At 58.1% G+C, this 18,619-nt stretch overlaps 2 protein-coding genes across 6 annotated transcripts in view; one reads left to right on the top strand and one right to left on the bottom strand.

The window, feature by feature from the left end:
* EVC2 (EvC ciliary complex subunit 2) overlaps nt 1-12,658 on the bottom strand; it is a 51,517-nt gene extending 38,859 nt beyond the window's left edge. For 2 of the 3 annotated variants that reach the window (XM_036328625.1, XM_036328638.1), the window contains exons 1-6: nt 12,382-12,658; nt 7,393-7,461; nt 5,209-5,395; nt 4,018-4,127; nt 2,241-2,294; nt 536-670 (exon numbers count right to left, since the gene is read on the bottom strand). In XM_036328625.1, coding sequence (XP_036184518.1) covers nt 536-670; nt 2,241-2,294; nt 4,018-4,127; nt 5,209-5,395; nt 7,393-7,461; nt 12,382-12,582 — 756 coding nt within the window. In that variant the 5' untranslated portion in view covers nt 12,583-12,658. The remainder of the gene's footprint in view (nt 1-535; nt 671-2,240; nt 2,295-4,017; nt 4,128-5,208; nt 5,396-7,392; nt 7,462-12,381) is intronic. The other variant, XM_036328635.1, reaches the window with a different exon arrangement.
* A 1,478-nt stretch (nt 12,659-14,136) lies between these two features.
* Nucleotides 14,137-18,619, top strand: part of EVC (EvC ciliary complex subunit 1) — a 47,001-nt gene continuing 42,518 nt past the window's right edge. For all 3 annotated transcript variants that reach the window (XM_036328579.1, XM_036328572.1, XM_036328589.1), the window contains exons 1-2: nt 14,137-14,547; nt 17,253-17,378. In XM_036328579.1, coding sequence (XP_036184472.1) covers nt 14,368-14,547; nt 17,253-17,378 — 306 coding nt within the window. In that variant the 5' untranslated portion in view covers nt 14,137-14,367. The remainder of the gene's footprint in view (nt 14,548-17,252; nt 17,379-18,619) is intronic.

Raw genomic sequence — 18,619 nt, 5'->3', positions numbered from 1 at the left:
CGTCCAGGGACAGGCAAGGCCCGAGCTGAGTCTTAAAGGACAGGTCCAAATGAGGCTCAATGAGGGGCAGAGACCGAAGAAGCCCTGAGGCGAGCTGGAGGGCTCGGCACTCCCAGAGAATGCCAAGTCACGGGGGGAGGGTTCGGCTGCAGTGTGAGGCGGAAAGTGGCAGGAGCGGTGGGCAGAGGCAGGGCCCGGGGGCTGTATAAGCCGTGCCAGGGAGCCCGGCTTCCCCGAGGATGAAGTGAGTCTCCAACGGCATTTCAGCGGGGAGTGTGGAACAGGACCTGAGTTAGGGTGTGGCAAGACGACGGAGCTGGCCACACAGGCGGGCACTCGGTTACTCAGCCAGCCCGCAGGGGTTCTCCACACTGGCCACTCGCAGGGGCCTGGACATGAGCGCTTGTCCGTAGGTCCCCAGGGGATTCTGATGTCCACCAGGACTGAGACCCACTGAACTGGAGGATAAACTTCAACTTCACAACCATCACCAAGCAAACGACCCCCCGGGAAGAAGATGCGCGCGGAGAGCCACCTGATATCTGGTGAACATGCTTCTCTTGAAACACTGATAGCGAACCATGAAGAAAAGCGTGACCCAGGTCAGCACAAGGGAGACGACGAAGGCCACGAAGAAGCCGGCTGCGTGAAGGCCATGGTTTGGTAGAACCTACGGGGACAAGAGCACGACAGGGATTCATCTGCGGTCATACTTTACATCTTTCAAGTTGAGCTACAACTTACTTATAGCAAAACAAGCATGGAGTCAGCGAGACCAAGCTGGGGTTGGACCCAGCTTGCCACCTACTAGCTGGTGCCCTTAAGACAGCGGTTCTCAACCTGTGGGTCGCGAACCCTTTGGGGGTCGAACGACCCTTTCACAGCGGTCGCCTAAGACCATTGGAAAACACATATATAATTACACATTGTTTTTGTGATTAATCACTATGCTTTAATTATGTTCAATTTGTAACAATGAAATTGGGGGTCACCACAACATGAGGAATTGCATTAAAGGGTCACGGCATTAGGAAGGTTGAGAACCACTGCCTTAAGAGAAGTCTAGTTTATCGATTTTTCCTTTTGTCGCCTGTGCTTTTGGTGTCATAGCCAAGAAATCATTGCTAATCCAATGCCATGAAGATTTCCCTCTATGTTTTCTTCTAAGAGTTTCATAGTTTTAGATCTTACATTTGTCTTTGATCATTTCGGGCTAATTTTGGTAGATGCCGTAAGGTTAAGGGCTCAACTTCATTCTTGTGCATGTGGAGATCCAGTTTCCCCAACACCATTTGTTGAAATGACTGTCCTTGCCCCCACTGCATGGTCTTGTCGCTCTTGTTGGAAATCATTTGACTATACATGAGGTTTTATCCTGGGCTTTTGATTCTATTCCATTGGTCCATGTCTGTCTTTATGCCAGTACCCTGCAGGTTTGATGACTAGCTTTGTGGTACGTTATGAAGTCAGGAAGTGTATGACTTCCAGTTTTGTTCTTTTTTAGATTATTTTGGCAATTCAGAGTTCCCTGGGAGTCCATATGAATTTTAGGATGGGTTTTCTTATTTCTACAAAAAGATGCCATTGGCATTTTGACAGAAATTGCATTGAATCTGTAGATCAGAACAACATGAGGTCTTCCGGTCCTCATGCAAGGATGGTTGTGTCTCCTCTCATTTCCCGCAGCGGCACTTTGTGGTGCTCAGTGTACAAGTCTTTCTCCTCTTGGTTAAGTTTCTTCCCCAGTACCCGATTCTCTTTGATGCTACAGTAAATGAAATTGTTTTCATAATTTCCTTTTTGTATTGTTCATTGTAAGTGGACAGACATGCAACTGATTTGTGTGTGCTGGATTTTTAATAGCATAATACTTATGTCCTAATGTAACATTTTTAAAGAAGATACAAAACTATATACACAAGAAAATTCCAATTTCATTAAAGTAAAAATAATATCTATGCACACAGACACGCATGTAACCCAGAGCTGGTCCGCAGTGGGCCTGGGATGCACAGCCGGCAGCCTGGCTGTAGTCTTCGTGCCACAGCCACCTCTTGGGCTCCGGCCTCAGCGGACCTTCCCCCAGGAGCCCTGCCCCTGGGTCCTCAGATGCATGCAGCCTCAGCCTGCTGTGGGGCACGGCCACCCCCACCCCCCCCAGGTTCTGCGAGGGGACTGCACCCCGTGGGCATAAACACACCCAGGGCAGCAGGAGCGCCCAGGCTGGAACTTCCTCTTACCGTTACTGTTTCCTCTGCTGTGATGGTGAGCAGGGCTCTCAGCTGTGTTCTGTTCTAGAAAACAAACCAACAAAAAACGTGTCGGTCAGCGGGTTTTGGAGTCTGACGCGTGGGGTAACGTTTGGTGTACTTCCCACCCACTGTGCCCAGAGCCCAACGGGGCCTGACTGTTGGGGTGTCAGAGTGTGCAGGGGTCTTAGTCCCGTCAGGGGGGGAGGTGGGACCTGGGAAGCTGGCTGCTCTCCCAGAGGCGCTGTGGCTCCTACCCCGTGTCCTCACTGAGACACTGGCAGCCAGCTGCGGCCGAGCGCGACGGCCAGGTCCTAACCGGCTCACACTGCGCGCTCCTCTCCCTCGGGCCCGCCCTGTCTTCCCACACCCAAGGCCCAAGCAGACAGGAGCTCCAAGCGCCGCGGAGCTGGTCTTCGCCCTGCAAAACGTCGGTCCTCACCCGGGCTCACGGCAAACACTCCGGGCTGGGAAACACGTCGGTCAGCGCGTGAAGTCAGAGGCGCGGCCGGGGCCTCCCTGCAGGACCCGGGGCTGCGCTGCCACTGGCCCCAAGTTGCAATGTTGGCTCTGACAGCCCTGTCATCTGAGACTTGATTTAACCCACCCGGTTGCCAGGCCTCTGACATCGGGAGTGCTTCTTCTAGGCCGTTTTATCTCTATTTTTTACTCTTCTCTGTCCTCCGGCCTTGACTTTGTACTGAATTATTTTCTGAGAGATCTGTCTTTTCACACGGTTTCCTATCGTTTTCTTGTATCCGGCCCTTCCCTTCTGGAATCTTCCCCCTTTGCAGCAGCAACGCCACACGCAGGTCCGTCAGCCTCGGGTGCGAGGGCCTGGCAGCTGTGGGTCTGAGTCTGCCGCTGCCGTGACCTGGGCGTCCCCTCTGGTCTTGTTTCCCAGGCCCATGAATATCCTTTCTCCAGGGGCTGACGCCAGAACTGAATGGCCAAAGCAACTAGCACGGGAGCTGCTTGAGGACAAGGACGGACCCTCCCCCTCCCCGGCCCCCAGGGTGTGCACAGCGCCTGCCACACGCCACACAACCAGAAAGGTGAATGCGTGGGCTGAATCGTGCCCCGCCCTCCCTCCTCCCCCAAATCCCCAGGGTGAAGCCCTACCCCAGTGAGACAGGATGTGACTGTGATTAGAGATGGGGTCCTCTCAGGGGTCATTAAGGTCATCTGAGGCCATCAGGGTGGGCTCTGTCCAGTGGGCCTTATGGGGAGGGGAGGACACAGAGGGACGGCCCAGTGGAGACCCAGGGGACAGGCCTCAGAGGGAACCACCCTGCGGACACCCTGACCTCGGACTCCAGCCTCCCGGTGTGAGGGCGTAAGTTGCTGTTTTAAGCCATCTCATCCGCTGCACTTGGTCACGCAGCTCCTGCAAACCAACCAGGGTGAAGGCCACTGGCTGGATGCTCGTTCTGCACACGGCACGGCACGGCACGAGCATCAAAATCTAGTACTAGTGATCCTCCTAAGTCTGCCGCAGGCCCACGGCGTTCAGTGATCACTCGGGGTCATTACGAGGGGCTCAGGGCCCAGGCTCGCGGCAAAGTGTGTGAGATGCCTGGGCCTGTGCACTTATCCGGAATTTGATGTCATTGAAGGAGGAAAGCAGGAGGGAGGGAGGGAGGCAGGGAGGGAGGGGGGAAGAGTCAGGGGAGGGAGGAACAGATCCTGTGCTCTATGTGTGGATGTTGCTAAAACCACCTCCCGGGCAGTGAGCAGGCAGACAGCAGAGCGACGCAGCCATACGCACCGCGGAGGCACTCTGGAAGGTGAGCAGGGCCGGCAGCACCAGGACCTCTCCATGGCCAAGGTCCCCGGCCTCCAGCGAGGCTGTGTAGCTGACTGAGAAGGAGTCTCCGACTGCTCAGAGAGAAGGCACAGGGGTCACGATAGGGTCTCTGCCACGCAGCCACGTCCACCTCACCCCAGACACCCATGTCCCACCACCAACAGATAGCCACACCCAATACCCCGACAGCCACGCCCGACACCCCCAGGCACCCATGTCCCACCACCCCCCAGACACCCACGTCTTCAAGAGGAGGTGGCCACCGAGGCCCACGTGGGCAGCAGGGGAGCCTTTGAGACTCCCCCACCTGTTAGCGGGGAGAGCATGCCCATCCTTGGCGCCCTGGCTTTTCCTTGGGAGGGGCTGTGGGCAGGTGCCAGGGGCAGGAGCCCCTCTCTGCTCCTGTGATGTCATACCTGCCCCTCCCCCCCAGCACTGCCTCAGACGGGGTCTGTCTCCCGGGGTCTGCGCACAGCAAGCGGCGCCAAGCCAGGGCCTGCAGGTCTTACGTACGCATGCCCTCCAACTTCGCCTCCCTGTGCGACAGGCTATACCAGCCTAGCATGGGCTCCACCTCTCTGTACTCACACCTCTCTCCGGCATATCCCGGGACGGGCTCCGCTTACTGGGTGATGGAAGTACTGGGGTTCACTATAAATCCATTTTGCTCATGTTTGAAATAAAAATGAAATATAGCCCTGGCCGGTTTGGCTCTGAATAGAGCATCAGCCTGTGGACTGAAGGGTCCCAGGTTCGATTCCGGCCAAGGGCACATGCCCGGGTTGCGGGGTCGATCCCCAGTGGGGGGTGTGCAGGAGGCAGCCGATCAATGATTCTCTCTCATCATTGATGTTTCTATCTCTCTCTCCCTCTCCCATCCTCACTAAAATCAATAAAAATACTTTTTAAAAAAAGAATGGAATATATATAATACTTTAAAGACCCTTTCCCCAAATCCTCTCTCTCTGTAAGTGAAGTAACAAATCCAGCCTATCAGATGCTGATACTGGAAGGCGGTCCCCTCCTCTGAGGGCCCAGCCGCAGGGAGGACTAACTGGGAGAACACGTGTGCCGTGTCTAAGCGCACGCCTGTGGACGACCCCGTGCTCCGCGGGCCTGCCGTTCCCTCCCTGCCCGGCCCGCTGCCACCACCTTGCAGAAACCGCCGCCTGAAGGCCTGCAGCCCTGCCGACGTCTTGTTTCCCGCTGACTCCCTGACGGCGAGGCCGGTGATGTTGTCGAGCAAAAGCAGATCCGACAGATTGGCGGCCCCCGGCGCCGCGGTGTTGTTCACCAGCAGACGCACCTGGGCCGTCTGCGCCACGCTCGGTCCCGACACCTGCGGCGGGATGGAGGGAGGGCAGATTCAGCGACAAGGCCCTCTCCCTAAAATGGTGCTCCGGCTCGACTTGGGCACGTTAGGTCAGGCAGAGGTCCGTGTACGCATGCACGTGTGTATACATATGTGGAGGGGCACACACATGTGTGCACTGCTCATACTTGCATGCACATGGCACAAAACGCCCCTAGGACAGAGGGCATGAGGGTCTCACATTCCCCAGGCTGATCTCAGAGGCCCCGGAGAGTCCTGGCACAGCCAAGCTGTGGCCTGGTGACAGTTTGCAGTAACCGGGACCATGGGATGCGGTGAAATTGTCCCTAGGGAGAAAGCATCCTGGCACAGAACCAAAGTCAGGCTGGGGAGAGCGACACTGGGTGCCACGAGAGAAGCAAACAGTGGGCTGTCTCACTGCCTGATTTTGAAGAGTTGGCCCCAGAGCCCGCCTGGGGCCTCTGCCTGCCATCTGGTCTCCAGCATCGCCCGACCTGGGCTCCTGCCTGCAGGCCTGTCCCCCTCCAGGTTCTACCCGGCCATGTCTGGCGTGGCTGTTGGAAGCAGCCAGTGCCCAACAGCTGGGCTCCCCACCCGGGCTCTGCAAGCTCACCCTGCTCCCCTCTCTAACTCATCTGCCACCCTCCCTACCCCTCCTTTGCCCGGCATGTCCCCAGGAAAGTGACTCAGGGATATAAGCGCAGAAAGCAGGTTGGAGACTGTGTGCCGTGCACGCCACCTGTGTAGGGGGAAGAGAAAGGTGTGTGTCCAGATACACACAAGTACACACATGCACACTTAAGATTGCATGCACATAGAGAAAACATCCTAGGACACGGAGGGACTGGAGCACTCATTGTGGGGGCCGGGAACAGGACACCCGCGGGCCTGGGACAGGATGAGGGCTGTGCACAAGGGTTCGCTCAGAGGGCTCGGGCTGCCCCACCCTGCACATCCCAAGGGAAGGCTGGTCCGGGACCAGCTCCTGCGGGACTGACCTCCAACGCCCTTGGAACACCGCCTGGAAGGGGGTGCTCACACACCTGTGGACACCTGTGGCCTCGGACTACAACAGGGAGTGCGATTCCTGGTGGGGGCCTCGGGCCACGCTGTGTCACGATGACCTCTGGGGGGGGGCTGGAGACTCAGTAGCTGACCCACCCCAATATAAATCCGGGACACCAAGGCTCAGGTGAGCGTCCCTGGCTGACGTCACGCTTCACTGGAAGATTAAACACTGTCCATTCAATTCTCCAGGAGAGGACAGCGGGCAGCTATCCCTCCGGAACGCTGCCCCACGTGTGTTTTCCTTTGCTGAGCACAACCTCTTTGCTGAGTTCTGTGAGGCCTCCTGTTTGTTTTGTTTTGTTTTGTTTTGTTTTGTTTTGTTAATCCTCACTTGAGGGTATTTTCCCATTGATTTTTAGAGAGTGTAAGGCAGGGGGAGAGACAGAGAGAGAAACCTAGAGGTGAGAGAGACACATCAACTGGTTGCCTCTACACATGCCCCGATCAGGGCCGGGGACCGAGCCTGCAACTGAGGCACATGCCCCTGAATGGGGAGCGACCCTTCAGTCCGGGAACCAATGCTCTAGCCACTGAGCAAACTGGCTAGGATGGTAATGCCTTCTATTGAACCACTGAGCCTGAGGGTGGGCTTGCAGGCCCCACCACAGGATGATGCAACAGCCGTCTCGTAGGATTAAAGACCTAGAAGATGGTAAATAACTCTTTAACCTGTCAAGCACCACAGCCATGTGAAAACCTACGCTAAGCGATCCCAGTGGATTTTCACTAACAATAATTTCATCGTCACCAAAAAATTTAGCCCTGGTGAAATAAGATGCAAATCCCTCGTCACGTCAGCTCATCACTCACGTGCCCAGACCTGGGTAGCTAACCCTGCGGTCTCCCCGTTCGTAAATGCGTCACCTCGCTCATCGATGATGTGGGCAAAACCCAATTATCTTCCCTCCGAGTGTGAGCCCCCTCCGAGCACTCACCACCGCACATTTCTGAAAAACCACTCCGTCCTCAGAAGTTCCTTGAGTGTCTCTTGAAATGTCTCCACGCTACAAGGAAATACAGAAATTATTAGGGAATAAAAAACCATGTCATGCCGCATGCATTTAGGAAAAGTGCAAGGTGCACTTTTGAGGGGGTAAAGAAATGCCTTCTGCTAGTCCAGCAACTGCCTTATGTAACCTCAGAGATTTCTTTTAAAGAGCAGCAAAGGGTTGGAACCTAAACCAAGGAGGAAAGAGGAATGCGGGCTTTTCCTGGTCTGGGTGCATGGGAGCGACACCCGCTGTCACAGGGACGCCACAAACCAGGGCTGGCATTTTAGCTGGAGGCATTAATGACTGCTCACGCCTCCTGAGTGTTGGCCCACGGGACACACCAGCCCACACAGCGGTGACGGAGTGGACGCGGGTCGCTGTGCACTGGGCAGCCTCCCGTCAGCTGGTCCATCATCCACGTAGAGAAGGCGCCCAGGTCTGGCCCCCTCCAGCCCTGCCATGGCTCCCCTGGAAAATCCCAATGGAGAGCCCGGGCTCGCCCACCAGACGCCAGCCCTGCCGCCCCTCATCCTCACAATGTGTTCATTCTGCCCTTGCCACTTGCCCCCTGACCCAGGCCTGGCCCCCATAAGGACACACCCTTTACCTACACACTCTGAATCACAGACCGGGCAGGGCAGCTCTCAGTGAGGTCAGTAACTATAATAATGGCTATTATTTCCCTTGTGCTAGGTGCATGCCCATCACTCTATATACCCAAATTCTTTTTATTTAAAATACTAGTGGCCCAGCACGCGAAATTGCGCACAGTATGCCGCCCGCCATTTCCATGGGAGCTGGCAGGAGCCAGAGGGAGGAGGTGCCGGGGGAGGGACCAAGAGGTGCTCTGCGATGAAGCCAGTCACGCACACAGCCCCACCCACCCACACACGCCTGCTGCACACGCAGCCTCCTGCTGACCGGTCGTTATGCGTGAGGGCATGGCGACTATTTGCATATTAGCCTTCTATTATATAGGATATTTTTATTGATTTCAGAGAGGAAGGGTGAGGGAGAAAGACAGAAACATCAATGATAAGAGAGAATCATGGATTGGCTGCCTCTTGCACACCCCACACTGGGGATCGAGCCTGCAACCCGGGCATGTGCCCTCACTGGGAATCGAACCGTGACCTCCTGGTTCACAGGTTGATGCTCAACTACTGAGCCACACCAGCCAGGCCGTACCCAAATTCTATTTCTCCCATTTGAGAGATGAGGAAACTAAGGCTCATGGATGCTAGCTCACCTGCTCAAGGTTGCACAGGCAGGAAGCTTGGACTCTACCCAGGCCTGTGTGACTCCACACCCTATGATCCTTCCACAATGCACACCCCCTTTCCAGAGCGTTGCCCTCCCGCTGCCCAGGGGCACAAAGATGCACAGAGGAGAAGCGATGCTCCCGAGGATGCCTGCACGTGCAGCAGCATCAGCCGCCAGGCCTCTGCCCCACCCTATGCTCCCAGCTCTGTGACATGCCAGCACCCCAGCCAGTCTCTGAGCCCTCACGCAGGGTCCTGGCTGGCGAGTCCTCTGATGCTCACATAGCATCCTGCAACCAGCTAAGAAACACAGCTTGGCTGGGCCAACGTGGCTCAGTGGTTGAGCGTCAACCTATGAACCAGGAGGTCACAGTTCGATTCCCAGTCAGGGCACATGGCTGCTTCGTGGGCTTGATCCCCAGTACGGAGCATGTAGGAGGCAGCCAATCAATGATTCTTTCTCATCATTGATATTTCTCTCTTCCTCTCCCTTCTCTGAAATCAACAAAAATCTATACAGTGGGGCCTTGACTTACGAGTTTAATTCATTCCGTGACGGAGCTCGTAACTCAAATTACTCTTATGTCAAATCAAAAAGTGAACAAGTGAGACATGTGATGCTGGGCTGATGTTGTGGCGTTCACTGTGGCATTCGCTGCGCCAACTAGCGGTGGGGTATCTGAAGCTGGCTCGTAACCTGAATTTTAGCTCGCAACTCAAAGCAAAAAACCGGCCGAGACGGCTCGTATCTCGAAAAACTCGTTAGTCGGGACACTCGTAAGTCAAGGCCCCACTGTATATATAAAAGGCTAAACGAGCAGCCGACCAACTAACCGGCCAGTAGGTATGACACACACTAACTACCAGAGGGTAGACACTCAAAGCAGGAACTGCCAAGCAACAACAATTTTGCAGAGTGCCCGCTCACACTCAGGGACCCCTCAGGGGATGTTGGACTGCCGGTTTCAGCCCGATCCCCATAGGCCGGGCTGAGGGACCCCACCTGCCTAAGGGACCCCACTCACTCCGCAGACGCCCTTCAAGCCCCAGTCCTGCTCCAGGTGTGGCCGGCCAGGGAGGGACCGAGGGAGTTGGCTCCAGGGCCGAAGCAGCTGCTGGGGCTACTGCCTTGGCCTGAGGCAGCCGGGGCTGCGAAGGCCTACTCTTGCACAAATTTCGTGCATCGGGCCTCTAGTCTATAATAATAAAAGGGTAATATGCTAATTAGGCTGGATGTCATTCCAGATGAAGCTGGGGCTGGAGGGAAGCCGCCTGGGTCCCGGGTCCCGGAGGGAAGCCGGTGCTGGCAGCCGGGGGAAGGAAGGCCTACTCTTGCACAAATTTTCGTGCACCGGGCCTCTAGTATATTTATAAAAGAAAAAGAAACACAGCTTGTAGAACAAATACGCGCAGGGGGGGCAGCTGAGCACAGAGGTGCTGATGCAGGAGGGTGGCAGACATGGAGGCGCTGCCGTGAGGGGCTTCTGCAAGTTAGCTGAGGACTCCCCAGCCTTCCATCTGCTCAGGCCCAGGTCTTCACTTATTAGTACATCCTTGACCCTTCTCTGTCAACCCACACCCACTCCCAGCAAATCCCACTGCCTCTACTCTACCTTAAAAGCATTCCCACAACTCAGCACCGCTCACCGCCCTGTCCAGCTCGTCTCCATCGCCTGCCTGGTCTCCACCTGCCTCCTCTCTTGGTCTCCTGGCTCCCTCCGCTGCCCTGTGCTCTATTCTCACCCCTGCCATAGGGATGCTTTAATAGGACGGCTCAGAGCACGTCACGTGCCGGCTCCCATGGCCTCCATCCTACTCAGAGTACCAGCCGGAGGCCTGACCACTGGCTCTACTCTTCCTGTGGGGCCTTTTCTGGGCCCCTCCTCACCCTCTGGCCTCACCACTCCCCTCCCCCTGCTCTGCTCCTGCTGCACAGGCCTCCTTGCTGGCCCTGGACCACACCAAGCAGACCCACCAATGGCCTTGGTCTCACTATTATCTCAGCCTGGAAAGCTCTTCTCCAACATGACCTTGACCTCATTCATCCCATACAGGGAGGGCTCTGCTCAACGGGCCGCCTCCTCAAAGCGCCTCCCTGGCCACCCTGTCTGGAGGGCACTCGTCGCCCTCTCTCGATCCCCTTTGCCCGCTGTATTGCTCTGTCGCCTCAACCACCATCTGTCACATCAGGGCGACAGCATTACCTAGTGTCCTTCTCCTGCCCCGAGAAGGCAGGTCTCCTACGAGCAGGGACTGCCCTGTGCTCTTGTGTCCCGAGCCCCCAGAGCCCCCAGGGGGCCCTCCGGAAGCACTGGGGACGAATGGCCCTCTCGAAGCCCCTTGTCCACTCCGCCCTTCACCCTCTCTCCTTCCAGCAAACCTGCAGGAGAACTGTCCTTGGGGATGGGAACATTCTATGGTCCGGGCTTCCAATACATCAGCCACCAGCACAGGGGCCACCGAGCACTTGACATGTTTACATTTAAACAGCCACACGTGGCTCTGGCTACCGACGTGGACACAGCAGGTGGTGACCGTGTGGGAAATGGGGTGAGTGCCTATTGGCTCACCTCTGCAGGAGGAGAGAGAGGGAGGATAGGTTAACAGGGAGCATTTATGTTCAGGTTTTCAAAGCACTTTCTTGCAGAGCCGAGCAACAATCTTCTATCAGAACGTTCTGGCACTGGCTTCCCAAGGGAGGAGCAGGTGCAGAACAGCAAGGAGGGGGGTAGAGGGGGCAATGCCTCTGGACCGGGGCCAGGGCCTGAGCACAGGGCTCCCTGCAAAGGCAGGCCACCTCCTCAGTGGCAGGAACAGGCAGGGGACCTGTGGAATGTCTGGCAGGGTACTTTTTAAAAGCTCAGTAATTGACACCATGGTATCACCTTTGTCTTCTCTAGGAAAAACCTGAGAACCAATATTAGAAAGTGAAGGAGACCTCATTAAGAGACCTGCTATCTGTAGCCCCCTCCGCAGGTGCCCTGGGGCAGCAGGTAGAGACCCCTCCTGGACCAGGGGGCTGGGTGCAGGAGGGCCGAAGGACCCCAGGGTGGGGATAGCTCCTGAACCCACATTCCTGGGAACAGAGGCTGGGGTTTGCCATGAACCTCGGGGTGTACACAGGGGAGGGACGTGGTCAGAGGTATACACCTGGACAGGTCACCTAGAGATCTGGGGGAGACGGGTGGGAGAGAGCACAAATCAGGGGGCGGGGGAGACCCAGAGAAAACAGTCCCGGAAGGCCAGAGGGGAAGGGGTGGGGACTGAACCAGGGCAGGTGGCCCTGCGGGAGGGGCAGACATCTGGCCTGATCAGGAGAAAAAGGCAGCAGAACTAGTGACCATTTCGGGGAGAAGAGGTGAAATCTAGGGTGACAGGGCTTCGCGCCTTCCCAGTTTGGGGACCGCAGAGGGAGGAGCAGGGTGGAGAGGGAAGTGGCTAAATCCATCCACCAGGAGAGCGGTCGGTCGGGCACAACTCCAGCCCGTGGTCCCCAAACTGTTCTCTTGGCAACCGGCGCTCTTGGTGGAGCGCTCCCTCCCTAAGACGCTCTGGGCCGTGAACTCCCCAAACTCTCACACTGCCCCCTGCGCCCTCCCTTTCTGCTCAGATCCCGGGCTCCACGGAGCCCAGCCGCCCGAGTCAGACCGGAGACGGGCGCCCTCCTTACCTGCGCCGCGCGCTCGGGGCCCGCCCCGCGGGCTGCGCGGGGACCCGGGGGCGCCTGCGCGCCGAGGGGATGCTGGAGGGGACCCGGGCCCGCGGGGAGCCGGCCTCGGACCCCGGGCACAGCGGGCAGCGCCAGGGCGGCGACCAGGAGGCCCCCAGCCAGCACCCAAGCGGCGTGCCCCGGGGAGGCCGCCCAGCCCATCGCCGCCCCGGCTCCGCGGCTCCACGGTGGCGGGCGCGGCGGCGTTTTGTCCGCTTCCGGCCCGGCCCGCCCCGCCGCCCCGCCGCCCCGCCGCCGAGCATGCCCAGTGCGCGCCCAGCCCCGGGAAAGTTTTCGGAGACGCCAGGGGCTGGGCTCGGAGGGCGGGAGGCGGTCCCGGCCGAGGACGGGGTGGGAGGGGCGGGCCTGGCTGGCGCGGCGGCGCCGGTGGCCACACTGGGGTTAGCTCACGCCCACCCGGGGGCTCGGCACTACCCACCGCAGACCCGGAGACCCCCCTGCTCCCGAAGATTCCAGGGGCTCCCAGTGCCCCTCCACGAAGGCCCACATTGTTCTCTAAGTGTGGGGCGTGCAGGAGGCAGCCAATCAATGATTCCCTCTCATCGCTGATGTTGTTTCCATCTCTCTCTCTCCCTCTCCCTTCCTCTCTGAAATCAATAAAAATATATTAAAACAACAACAAACTAAAGCTTGGGTAACCAAAGAAATAGCCCCCACAAAGCAAGAACCCCAGGTTATTGCCCCCACAGACCTCCCCAGGAGTCTTGGAGATGCTTCTAAGGACGCATTTAAGAAGTGCTACATGGCATCATGCAAGCCCTGAAGCCAGACAGGACCAGGCGTCAACATACCTGTCCCATCGCTGCCTGGCAACACCTGGGGGAGCCACTTTCCCCTCTAGTGTCAGTTTCTCCATCTATAAAAACTGAATCTGGATAATAGCTCCCAGCCTGCCCCGCGGAAGGGCTGATGAGGAAACGATGAAAAAACTAGAAGTTTGAGCTGCACGTCCAGGTTAAGAACACGGAAGCCATTCTCTGCTGTAGCAGCTCCCGGTGGTCCCCTGCCCCAGCCCGCCTAGGGAATTAAGCTCCAACCTGTAAGAGTGTGTATGTGTGTGTACACACGTGTGTTCCCCGCTGTGCCCCCCGCCCCAGGACAAGACTGGCACACAGCAGCTGCTCAGCTAATGTTTGCTGCGAGAAAGAGCAAGCTGGACACATCTGGTTGTTTCTCCCCACACAGGCGTGCGATCCTCCAGGCCCTGGCCTTGACTGGGTCCTTGCTGGCCTGGTGCTGGTTGGAGCTGCGCGTTTGCTGTAAATGCCCAGGAATGAATGCCCAGGCTGCCTCTGGTTTCTCCAGGGGCTGGCTGGGAGCACACTGTCTTGAGGAAAGAAAAGGCATTGAGACCCGATTCTGAAGAACAAGTTCAGAGACAGCGGTGGCCTGTGCCGCCCAAGGTGGCCAGGCTGGAGTCACGTGGCTCTCACTTTGTGCCTCCTCCATCCCCAGGTTTGCTGAGAAAGTTGGAGACCCTCAGACTGAACGCTTGGCGGACTGTAAGCGCCCAGTAAACTTCTCCAAGCAACGCCCTCCTCCGCTGCAGGGCACCCCTCTCCGCTGAAGTCCGGGGGCCCCGGGGAAACCAAGAACCCTCCCAAAACTTCTCCGGCTGGAAAACGGCTCCCTCCGGGCATGCTCAGTACAAAGGCAGGGCTGGGGCGGGGGCGGCTCAAAGTTTTGGGCGGAAGATCCAGGCTCCTCCCTCCGGCTCAGGCAGCGCCGGGACCCGGGGAAGAAGACCCGGGCAGGAGACTACACAGGCCGGAAAGTCCGGAGAGCGCGCAGCGCCCCTGGCCCGCCCGGGCTCCGGGCTCCGAGTCCGGCGTCGCCGACCTGGCGGAGACGGTGCACCGGACGGCGGGCCGGAGCGGTGCCTGCCGGCCGGCGGGATGCGGCCGGGCCGCGGCCTGAGCGCCCCCGATGGCCCGCGGCGGGGCGGACTGCGGGAGCGACGCGCGGCTGCTGCTGGGCCGGGACGCGGTGCAGCCGGTGCCCGCGCTGCTGGCCCCCGCCGTGCTGCTGGGCGCCGCGCTCGGCCTCGGCCTCGGCCTCGGCGTCTGGCTTGGCTGCCGCGCCGCGCGCCCGCGGCCCCGACACCAGGTAGGTCGGCCGAGCCGGCAGCCAGAGTGCGGGGCGCACGGGGCGCACGGGGCGCGGGCTTCCTAGGCCCCTGGGCTGCGAGCCCGGGCTCTGCGTCCCCTGGACGGGATGGCGGGCTTCGCGCGCAGCTGGTCCTTGCTCGGGGCTCCCTTTAGGTCCCGGAGGATGCGGGAGGCGGTGCCTGCCACGTGATGTAAACAACCGCTCAAGTCCTCCGGCCTCGGCCTGGGCCTCCATCAGTAGCACCCGGGGCTTCGCCTGGAGCTGGCAGGGGCCCCGCGCGGCGTGGAGGACGGGAGGGCTGGGGAATCCCCGCCCGTGGATCCCTCTGCTTCCTTGCTCTGTGCGTCACTAGTTCGCCTCTCCTGAGTGCCCGCTGCTGCCTCAGGCTGCCCTCCTGCTGTCATCCATGCACTCACTCTTGCACCTACGGTAAACGTTTCGTGGCACCGCTCTACTGCCAGCCCGTGGCCGGGTCTTAGAGCCGCCTCCGTGAGCAGGGCAGGCCCTGCCCTTGGCTGGGAGGCCCGCAGCCTCCAGGAGACAGAGGACAGTAACATCCGAGTCTGACAGCCCCCTGAGCTCCGGGAGGGAACAGGACCTTCACACTGAGTGCCGACTGTTCTTCCCTGCCCTCAGACGTCCCCTGCTTGTCCCGTCCTGTTCTTTTGTGAGTGTGACCGTTTCTCACATCTCTCTGAGCAGCTTGTCGTGGCTTAAGTTTTCTTTTCCCCCGGGCAGTGTCTGCCCTGGTTACTTCTTCCTCTTGTTTGTTTGTCTCTCGTGGAAGTCTGTAACCCAGTGGCTGGTGACGCTTGGCCTCCTGGTCATTTCTAACTGAGGAGCAAAATCTTGATGTTCCCCTGTGGGGAGGGTGAGACTTCCTCCTGGAGCAGTGCTGTCCCTGCACAACCCCTTACTGGGCCGCTGTGACTGTTCAGCAAACGCCCCTACATCCCTGGCTTCATCATCTGCCCCCCCTCCCCGACCCACCCCCACCCCGCTATCCCTGGGCATGCTGAGCATGCTCCTGCCTCGGGGCCTTTGCACTGGCTCTGCCCGCTCCTTGTCCCCAGGGTACCTGAAGGGCTTGCTGTCTCACTTCCATCAGGTTTCTTCTCAAATGCCATCCTGTCCAAGAAGGCGTCCTCCCATCGCCCATCCATTCCTTTCTCTACAGCACCTGTCACCTCTGACATACTATTTACTTATTCTTTGATGACATCTCTCTTCTGCCGCTAGAATGGGAGCGCCAGGAAGTCAGGGGCTTTGTTTTGTCCTTTACTCTCTTCCCAGTGACCAGAGAGAAGAAGGCTTGACACCCGCCAGTGTTAGATGTTCCACAGCAGTAGCTGACTAGCTCAGTGACAAACAGCTGATATTTCTTATTCAAAGATGGTCTCCGTGAGCAGACAGTGGTCCAGGAGGGACTGGGTCAGTGTCTCTGGCATACTGGGGTTTAAAATACATCGGTGCTTATGTTCCCTGCAAACACAGAGTTAGCAAAACTGAGTCAGTGCCCCGAGAGGATGGACAGGGCGAGGCCCCTGCGAGATTCTAGTCATAATGTTTTTATTACCGATCAGTACGTGGCCTTGTCTTACATGTGCTTCTGAGTAAAGACATGCTCTCAATATGTATTGTTGGTAACACTGAACTCCTGGTCCACAGCGCTGTAATTCAGGCCTGCGTGAAATTTATCTCACGCATTTTCTCTCCGAAGCACGCCACAGCCTTCTGGTGCTCTGGGCGCTAGACCACACTGCAGCCTGCACTTAGAGGTCACTGCAAACAACAGAATTGCTACAAAAAAGAAAAAGAAAAGGCACTAGGTCAGCCGTGGGCAAACTACGGCCCGCGGGCCGGATCCGGCCCGTTTGAAATGAATAAAACTAAAAAAAAAAAAAGAGACCGTACCCTTTTATGTAATGATGTTTACTTTGAATTTATATTAGTTCACACAAACAATCCATCCATGCTTTTGTTCCGGCCCTCGGTCCAGTTTAAGAACCCATTGTGGCCCTCGAGTCAAAAAGTTTGCCCACCCCTGCACTAGATAGAACACAGAAAGGACGCTTGTTTGCAGTCTGAGCTGAGCAAGAGGCGGTTCATTCTCAGGTGGAAAAGGCACGCCAGGCGACTCGAACTTTTCACCGCCCCGCACGCCCAGGGAGGACCGCAGCAGCACCAGGTGTTGGTTTTGGGTTACAGATAAAGGTTAGCAAGCTCTCGAATCTGCAAATGCAGAATCTGCCAAGTGCGGTCACCGGCTGTTCACATAAAGCCATTCTGTGATTCAAGGCAATCTAGCATATTTTCTGAAAAGTCATCCCGTGACATCACTGGGAATAACAGGAAAATTGATATTTAGGTGCCGTTTCCTGAGTTAAGCGGCTAAGCATTCAGGAGCGCCCAGGTTACGGGGCCACCGCCCTGAAGGACGATGGAATGCGCTTTGACCCAAGTGTTGCCTCCGGGGCCTGAGGACATGCTGAGAGGGGGTTCCGGGGCTCCTCAGGGTGACCCCTGGACAGCCTGGCAGGATGCAGCTGCCCCCGAGTGGGAGTGAGAGACGGGGCAGTGCGCACAGGCCAGGAGGAAGCCCGGAGCCGAGCAGGCATGACCGCTGGGGGTGGGGGCCTGATGGCCACCGTCCCTGGGGCCCTGGGCTGCGCACTTCACCCCGTCCCCCACTTTGGTTTTAGGTAGACGACGTGCAGAGTCTGCTCAAGAATTTGGAGTCTAGAGCACAGACCCCGTCCGAAGCCGGCTCCCCGCCCAGGAGGAGGAAGAGTGGGGCGCGGACCTCAAAGGATGCAGAGGCTCTGGACGTAAGTGGGGTGTGGGGTGTGTCTGCCCAGGTGCATGCTGGGGTCCTCCGTCCCCCCTGCCAGCACAGGTGTCCTCCAGATGACCCTCTGACAGAGCTGAGGTCCCAGTGGGCTTCCTTTTGAGGCATCATTTACACACAGGACCAGGCAAGGTTTTCAGCTTAGTTTGATGAGTGACAGCTGTGTACACCCTTGTCACCGATACCCCAGTCAGAGACGCTGCACCCCCTGGAAAGCTCCCCAGCACCCTGCGCCCCTTTCTGGGCTACCCCCCACCCCAGCCCCTTCCCGAGGCGACCACTGCAGCATTGCCAGCGCTGTCGCTGGCCTCGCCGTTCCAGGCTTTTACACGTGCGTCTGGTGCCTGCGTTTCCTCGTGTCTCGCCTTCGAGATGCAGCCTTGTCCTTGCACCTGTCAGTCGTTTGTCCTTTGGTCGCGTGGCCCGTCGTGGGGATGTGCCGGGCGTGGCGCTGGCCGTGACCGCCATTCCGAATAAGGCCTCTGTGAATGAGTGTGTATAGGTTTGTTTGTTTTCCTTTAGTTTTATTTCTTTTAAGTAAAAACTAAGTAAGCATCTAGGAGGTGGAGTCCTGGGCCGTGGACGGAGATATTCAAAGATGGATTTTCCCTGGACCCCCTTCCTGGCCCCACACTCAGTCCAGCCCACGCCTCCCGGGGAGCCTGGAACCCAGGCCCAGCTCTGCCACCGGTTTGCTGTGTGAGGTGGGGCAAGAAACATACCCTCTCTGAGCCTCCGGTTTCTCAGCGTTACGAGGACGGTGATCCGCCGGCTCCCGGGGTCCCCGTGAGTCGCCTGGGATCATTCCGGCCGCGGACTAGGGGCTGAAGCAGCGTGTGCAGGGAGCGGCGGCCTTCCCCCTCCCAGCAGCGTGTGCAGGGAGCGGCGGCCTTCCCCCTCCCCGGAGGCACGCTCATGTTTTCTCCCTGCGGACTGTTTAGCTGTGCCCAGGCCACGCCCTTGCCAGGCTAATGATTGCCAGAGCTGAGTTAAAGATCTGCCCGCTCCGGGGACTGGCTGCCCGGGTGCCCCTGCCCTCTGCAGACAGCGCCTCAGAGACTGGGCAGGGGACTGACTCTGACAGGGCGCGTCCAGCTGTGACCCCCGTGTCCTCTAAGGCACAGAGGACCGAGGCACGGTGCCTCCTGTCACTCCTGGTCTGAGCTCCGGAGAAATAGCTCACGTCAGCCCAAAGCAAACACAATCCCGCGGGCTCCGGGC

The sequence above is a fragment of the Myotis myotis genome, unplaced genomic scaffold (genome assembly GCF_014108235.1).
Source record: "Myotis myotis isolate mMyoMyo1 unplaced genomic scaffold, mMyoMyo1.p scaffold_m19_p_1, whole genome shotgun sequence".
Classification (NCBI taxonomy): domain Eukaryota; kingdom Metazoa; phylum Chordata; class Mammalia; order Chiroptera; family Vespertilionidae; genus Myotis; species Myotis myotis.
Note: the sequence above shows the minus strand (reverse complement) of the source record. Positions and strands in the feature narration are given on the sequence as shown.